This window comes from Solanum dulcamara, chromosome 2, assembly GCF_947179165.1.
Source record: "Solanum dulcamara chromosome 2, daSolDulc1.2, whole genome shotgun sequence".
Classification (NCBI taxonomy): Eukaryota; Viridiplantae; Streptophyta; class Magnoliopsida; order Solanales; family Solanaceae; genus Solanum; species Solanum dulcamara.
In genome coordinates this window covers 78,108,025-78,116,069 of record NC_077238.1, presented here as the reverse complement: position 1 = coordinate 78,116,069, position 8,045 = coordinate 78,108,025, and the positions used below count along the sequence as shown (strand labels likewise).

The window sequence follows — 8,045 nt, the reverse complement described above, 5'->3', positions numbered from 1 at the left end:
ACAAAAATATCTCTCATGACTTTTCCGTTAAAGAAAAGATCATTTTGGACCTAAAGGTGGATGTCAAGGGCATTTTAGGCTCAATAGATGGATGAAGGACATTTTTGTACCATTTACAATAGTTCGAGGGCATTATAAGCTCTTTTCAATTCTATTTTATTACTATTTTATTTGTGAAGTGAAACCATCTACCATCGATCAATATAATTTCACCTTCTGTTACAACATTGTTGCAACCAATTTGAAAGTTAATTACTATGTACCGATCTTTGTTTGAGCATTAGGAGGTCGATATTGAGTTTTGACATCACTATTGATAATTTGAGAAGGATTGTGATAAAGTTGTGTCGATGTAGTTCTACGATAAGTGAAAATTTAAATTTTATCGACAAATAGTTCATTATTTGAGTTTTATTTAGGGATGATTTAAAGATAGAGCGCGGTTAATTTAAATTTAGAGAATAGAGTTGTTGTCCAAACAATGATCTTCTTCTTAAAAGTTACGATGCAATTTAAACCACTTCACATTCAATGGCAAATATTTTTCAATTAGTGAATAAAGACATTTATAACAACTAGGAACATTTGACAAATAGGATATTTCATATTTAAATATTGACCATGTTAAAAAGTTTGCATCTAGATTTTTGTATTACTAGATTTTTAAATTGACGATCAAAATTTGTTTTGTCATAGTAATCACTAGGATTTTAGTCAAAATTTAATGAATCGCGAGAATTCTAATAATCAATTGATGGCAAAATTTAACTCGTCACATCAAAATTATGACCACAAATCCTAACAAATTCTCTAAATTGACTACAAAATTATAATAGGTCAATATAACTTATCGTGTAAAAAACTTCACCAATACATTTTTACTTCAAAATTGATTCAAATCAACTCCAAAATTGATATACAACATTCTAATATCAATCCCATCAAGTTCAATTGCTAAATCCAACTTAAACCTTCAAAAATTAACAGACTCTTTTTATCTGTTTCCAAAAAAAAAATCTCAAGGTAAAAAGATCCAACAATAATATTCTTTAACTTTTTCCAATCAAATCAATTTAATTATTAAAAGTATAATATGAATTCAATAAAACAATGCCTACAAATTACAATCATAAATAAGCAATGAGAAGAATCTAAATTTGTTAAATATTTGTTAACCAGACCAAAAATAAAATGGGTGTTCTTGTGGGGGTCACCCTACGTAAATTTGACTATTAGCTGTAGCAAATTAAAATTTGACAAATTTACACCTAGGTAAATTTGACTAATAGTTGTAGCTAACTAAATTTCACAAATTTAGTTGTGGTAAATTTCACTAATAGTTGAAGTAAAGCAAATTTGACAAATTTTAGACCTTTTGGCAAAGTTTGGTAAATTTGAACATTTTTTTGTTTAAATAGATGAAAGCTAAACTCTAAGTGAAAAGTAATTTTTTTTTAATTTATGTGATACGCTTTCCTTTATATTATGTTCTAAAGAAAATGTTATTTTTTTATATTTGGTAACAATTTTAACTCTAAATTTTTTTTAATAAAATAATTAATAGCCACACAAATATCTAAAATGTTCGCATAAATAAGGAGATGTATAATAAGAGCTAATTTCAAAAGAAAGGCTTGGATGTGAGATCTTTTTTGGTGTCCTATTCGGGGTTTGATATTTCTCTTTCGGACCAAAATTTTTAAAAATAACTTCTCTATTCTATAAAAATATATATATTCTGTAAAGATATATGGGGTAAGATCAACATATTATCTTCTTAGACTCCACTTGTGAGATTATATTGATTATGTTATTGATCTTATTTTTATTAATACGGATCAACTAATTTTAATTCAAGTCGAAAGTTTCTCTTTAGGTAATTCGTTCCCTACCACTTCATTTTTACGGTTGGAAGATGTAACGACTGAACTCTCCACAACTTACTTGACAACTTGTTTGGATGGTCGTTACCTCGTGTGTTATATTGTATGTATTGATAGTTTAAATATAATATTTTATGTATTTAAATTTTATTAGATCGTATCATTAAATTCATTGTACATATTAACAAAAAGTCTTATTTATGTAATGACTATTTTCGTGATCACGTTATTATGTTATAGATCTATTTGTGATATTTTTGATGTATATCATTATTAATGATAGAAAAGATATCTATTCAAATATTATATTTATTAAACAATACAATACACTATAATGACATAACACGATATACATTATGAAACTATTTGTAACAATTAAGGCTACTTATCTGGACAAATAGAACCAAAAATTGTGCTTTTGACTTATTAAATATCAACTTTTAAATGTATTAGCCAATTAATAAGATATCAATTGATTTGATATCGGGTTAACAATTATCGAAAGATTATCAAGCGGTGTATTGACTAAATGTAAGAGATTTTCTCACTGCTTAACGTATCTCACAACCAGAGTAAATCTAAACTAAACTTGTCCCTTTAATTTTGCTGGAATGAAAACTATCTCTTTTGGTCATTCAATTTTACATCAGAAGTACTATTGTTATATTATTCTTTTTCTTTAATTAAAATCACAAGAAGAATAGATATGTCATTGCTTCAGTTAACTTGTGTCTTTTTCTCCATAAAATATTTCATAAGATCTCTTACCCAATAAAAACAGACCAAATTTCTATGCTATACTAACAAGAAAAAATATTCAGATGGAATTTTGCTAAAAATATTAAATGAGTGAATGAGGCTTTACCTAAATTTACAATAGATACTTAATATATGTAAATGTAAACATGTTAATTTTTATCCGATAAGAAAATTAAGTTTTACGCCTCTGCATCAATAAATTATTAATTATAAAATATTAATTTATTCACTAACCATTAAATCAAATAACCTAATATTAATAAGTCAAAAAGTCAAATTTATAACTAAATTATCATCTACTATTCGATTTTGAATGATCCCAGTAAACATCATCCAAACAAAGTATGAATCAAAGTATTTGAAAAATTATTCTCTCTACATATAAGATTAGTTTGGTGTGATGTATAAAATATACTAATCACAAAATAAAATATAAGATTATTTTATTCTGTATTTAATTGAAAATATTACATAATTTTTGAATTATTTATAATTTATATTATACTAAAATAATTAATTCCGAAATAATTTATTTTCTACTTAAAGATCCATTTCTTTTAGTATGTAATATGTTCAGCTCTTTATATTTTAACCTAAAAATTGTGTCTTGGCTACTGATGTGTAGTAGTGAATTAGGGAGGTAAAGCTCATAAGGTGATGGCGTAGGGAAAGAGGCATGGTGGGCGTAAAAGTCAGGGGAAAGACTTTCCATTGAATCATTCTGTGACGTTGAAAGCCAGGGAAAAACCACCCTTTTTTTTGACTACGTAATGTGTGTGTGTGAGAGAGAGAGAAGAGCAATAGCTTCATCTACGTATACAAAAAATTCAATAAACCCCTAATTTCTTCTTGATATTTTGTTCTCTCTGAAGAATAATTTTGATTGGCTCTGAAGAATTTTGTATCTCATTGACTTGAAGAATTTTATCTTCCCTTGTTGTGGGGTTGACGCGGTCATCATCTGTTTTGTTTTACCTCTTTTTCTCCGTCAACCCTTTTCTGGGTTTTGTCCCCTTTCTCTTTAATTACTCGAAAGTTATCATCTTTAATCAAAAGGGTCTGTTTATGAACTCTGGAGTTTTTGAGTTCAATATGATGTTTTGGAGATTGGCTGTGTTACTGATTACATTGATTTCAATTTCCTTGGAGAAATCTAATGCACGCTCTGTACACCCTTTTCAGCGTTTAGATAATCAGGTTTATAAACACCCACTCTATATGATTTTTTATTTTTTTTGGATCTTTGTACAAATAGCCGGGCAGATTTAGGGGGGGTTGTTTGTTCATGAAAATTATGAGTATTTGAAAAAAGGTACTTTTTGTTTCAAAGTGGAAAATGATATTTGAAAATTGGAGTTGTGTTTGGTCACGAATGCAAATTAGAGCTTTTTTTGAATTTTCGTGAGTAATCGGGAGTGAAAATAGTTTTTTGGTAGTTATTTTTTCAAATTCCTAAAAGTTTTGGTTCGGAATATTTCTAAATTTTACAAGCCAAATGTGTTTTTGAGAGTTCAACTTCGGAAAAAAGTAAAAAAAACATCATGGTCGTTTACTTTTTCTAGCCGGTATGCATAGATTATACGCAGTTATACATATATTATACATGGATTATACATATTTTATACATCAGATGTTTTTAGTTTAATCAGTTGGTTGGGTGGATGGTTGGTTAGGTTAATTTTCTTCTTAAAAAAATTGTTTAGTTGAAGTTGACGCCTGTTGCCCTTATTCTGACATTGTCCACGTTTCTGTTATGTGTTCTTTCTTTGTTGATTGTTTGGAATTTTAAAGAACATATTTTTATTCAGGTAGCCCCGTCACCAAAGCCTGCTGCTGCACTTACCACGAATTTAGGTGCTAATCAAGTCCCTGTAGGTCAGCCAACGGCAGCTTTTGTTGGTGGTATCTGTGCTGGAGCGGCTAATAAGTGTCGGGATGAGCATATCAGTATGATTGCCTGCTTTTTTCCTGCCCCGAAAGGTGATTCTCCGTTTCTTGTATTACTAGATAGAGTAGTTCATTGTGGTTGTGTAATTTGAGTTTGGTGGTAGTCTTTTCTGAGCATAAACCGGCTGGTGAATTGATTGACATTTAGATTGCTACATCTTTGATGGATGAAATATTAGGATCTGTACTAATATGAACAAAATATTGTAACTTTTCTGACAAGTTCATGTCAATATGGAGCTCGATAAGGGCAAGCACTAAAGCTCCCGCTATACGCAGGGTTCGGAAAAGGGCCCGACCACAAGGGTCTATTGTACGCAGTCTTTCCTTGCATTTCTGCCAGAGGCTGTTTTCAGGGCTTGAACCCGTGACCTCCTGGTCACATGGCAACAACTTTACCAGTTACTGCAAGGCTCTCCTTCAATATGGGGCTCGATAAGCATATTTAAAATTGAAGAGCGAGGTGGGATTCTAAGGAGCAGCTTGGATGTTTGATGGGGTTGCAATTAGCTTTAAGTAATAGCTTATTTTGGATGAATTTGACTACTTAGATCTTTCAAATATTTGTATTATTATGTCACTTTGGAATTTGGATGCCTTATGATAGTCCAAGCTAACCGTGGACGCCCTTGAAAAGCAAGCTATTCTTGGCACTTTGCCGGTCCTTCTTGTCAAAGACTGGCACTTAGGGCCAAATTTGCTGCCTTTCCAAACTCTTAAAGAATCTAATCTGTTTTCTTTTGATCCAAAACCTTCTTGGATTTATCCTAATTTCAAGCTTCGGATCTTGTGTCCTGTGTCCTCTTATTCAGAAGTTTCTAGTACTCTTTTTTTCGTCTGTCCTTCCGTTTTTCTTCTCTTTTTCTTTTTGGATTTCCTTTTCTAAATTCCTGATAGCCTCTGGAGGTGAGTTCTTGCTTAGAAAAGATACATGTGAAGATTTTGATGTCTTCATCTGTTAAATGTAGATGTGTAGGAAATATTTGAAATGGATCTGGTTCTTCTCTCAATGACATCAAGTCAAACAATTTTGGCCTATTTTCTTTTGTTTACCCTTTTCCTCGTGATATTTCTCTATGTATGGACTTCTTGTTGATGGTTTATTATTTGCTTGTTGTTTTAATTTGCAACAAGGGCCGCGTTGTATTATCTTGACATTTCTATTTTCTCTAGTACTGCTTTTTTACCAATGTTGCCTTTTCATCAGCTGACGAACATTCATATGTGTTGTTGTATCTCTCATTTATATCAGACTATGTTGTATTTAATAATCACTTTCTTGTTATAACACCTGGAATTTGGCTAGACCATAAAGCTTACGTTATTTTTCTTGTAGGGCACGAGGAACCATTTCTGCTCGTCCTGAACAATGGTGAGAACTCTTTGACGCTGAAGGTCAATGTTTCATCTGCAAACAAAACTTATGAGAATATTCAGATAGCAAGACATCATTTCAAGAAGGTAGAGAACTCTTCCTTTCTGAATGGTTGGCTTTATCCTGGACAAATTCTAAGATTACAAAATGACAAGATGAAAGCATTAAATTGAACTTAATGTGCTGCTTCTGAGTCACTGTTTTTGATTTCCCATTTTGTAATCAGATTAATATCTCATCAAAAATTGGAGGGAGTTCAATCATGCTAGACGCTGGAACTGGGAAATGTACGATTGACATAGGACGTTCAGTATGGCAAGGCTACTTTAACATGCCATCTTATACCATGTATGTAACCCCAACTAATGGGGCGTACTTGCTAGGTATGACAGCTCTTCTAATAGGAGGAATAGTTATCTGCTGCAAGTTGAGAAAACAGGATCGACATGTTGATGGTGTTGCATATCAGGAACTTGAAATGGGACAACCCGAACCTCACTCTTCCATGAAGTTGGAAATTTCCGCTGAGGGGTGGAACGAGAGTTGGGACGATGACTGGGATGACGAAAAGGCAGCGAAATCACCGGATGGAAAAACCATAAGCATAAAACTAGCAAATGGTTGATCATTGTGATAAGAGTTTACACAAAGACCAAGATAGCAGGTACCTCATGAAATTAGTTGAGGTATGCGGAAGCTGGTCTACACATAATTTTTTTTTTTTAAAAAAGACTCAGATTTTGTCCATTTTGTTGAAGATATTCATAGGAAAACACTGAAGGTTGAGAATGCACTAGATACATATGATACAGGAATAGGAGATTTCTATATAGTTATACAATTTTACGCATTTTGAATTGTGGTCTGAGCACTCATGTTATCTAAAGAATTGGTTTACTTTAACCTTTTCATGTCCATGTAAAAACCATTTTTCTCTTTTGTCATATTTTTTAATATGTCAGTATTTTCTATCTTTCTTTTGCATCTTGTTTGCTTAAAATATTATAAATGCTGCTTTGTGGAATTGGATGTTTAATGCAAAATGATTAGTTAGGGATTAGTGATTTCTTCTTGTTTAATCTTATCTTAAGACCAGCAGCTTCACTTTAATTCCTTTTTATTACTCCCTCCGTTTCAATTTGTTTGTCTTATCTGTTTCAAATAGAATAATTCTTTTTTTGGCAATTTTTCAATTTCAACTTTTCACATCAGTGCCTAGGGCCTACTGAAGCGCTGTAGATCCTAGCTAGTCGGAATTTGGGGAAAGATAGAGAGCTCTCTAGGCTCTCCTGATCAAATTGAGAGTACATATTTAAAACCGCAAGATTCAAGAACATTTTGATACATTTTACGTATCTTTAATTGAAGACCGCAAGATTCAAAAGTCTTTTTTGCTTTCTTAACTTCATGCAAAGTCAAATCAGACAAACAAATTGAAACGGAGAGAGTAGTTGTCTAGCCTCAGGACCACAAATACTTTTCCAAACAAAATTTGTTCTTAGGGAGAGAAATTTAGTACATGGTTGTGGTGATTAAAGTAGCAGGTATCCAATGAAATAGTTGGCTATGACATAACCAACAATCCAAATTTTGCCTTGTTTATGCATTCAAGACTTCAAAAAAACAACATCATTTCTTTGAATTGGGGATGCTAGAAATGCCTGTGGTGATGATGATGATGGTGTCTGTGTTCATCCCATCCAAAGCACTGCAAAAGAGGGTAACAAGCCACAAATAGGCACCTCCTGAAGATAGAAGACACAGAGGAGACTAACAAACAAGGCCAGCAACAATATGCCAAGAAAGGATCATCATGGGGGGGGGGGGGGGGGTGATGACCCATTTTTCTACTTTGACCTGAATACACAAAGTTAATGATTACACATCATTCAATATTTTGTTTGGATTCTTTAAAAATAGACGGAGGCGTATCAGGTTCTTCAAAAAGTAACGTATTTTTAGAGGATCCATCACGAAGTGCGATAACATTTCTGAAGAGTCCGAATAATATAGAATTAATAAATGCCCACTTAACTTACAATTCTCATCACCGAACATAAAGATGAATCTTGAAGGGGAAA

The 8,045-nt window shown here is 32.2% G+C and overlaps 1 protein-coding gene across 1 annotated transcript; it reads left to right on the top strand.

The window, feature by feature from the left end:
* Positions 1-3,250: 3,250 nt before the first annotated feature.
* On the top strand, positions 3,251-6,928 carry LOC129880849 (uncharacterized). The gene is made up of 4 exons (XM_055955075.1): positions 3,251-3,839; positions 4,451-4,622; positions 5,926-6,050; positions 6,191-6,928. Exons 1-4 carry the CDS (start codon positions 3,708-3,710, stop codon positions 6,587-6,589), a joined length of 828 nt encoding a protein of 275 aa, XP_055811050.1. The 5' UTR covers positions 3,251-3,707; the 3' UTR covers positions 6,590-6,928.
* Positions 6,929-8,045: the final 1,117 nt, after the last annotated feature.

Coding starts and splice junctions, on each gene's coding strand:
- LOC129880849 (XM_055955075.1), top strand. CDS start 3,708: ATGAACTCTGGAGTTTTTGAGTTCAATATGATGTTTTGGAGATTGGCT. Junction 4,623..5,925: donor CTTTTTTCCTGCCCCGAAAG/GTGATTCTCCGT, acceptor TTTTTCTTGTAG/GGCACGAGGAACCATTTCTG. Junction 6,051..6,190: donor CAAGACATCATTTCAAGAAG/GTAGAGAACTCT, acceptor TTTTGTAATCAG/ATTAATATCTCATCAAAAAT.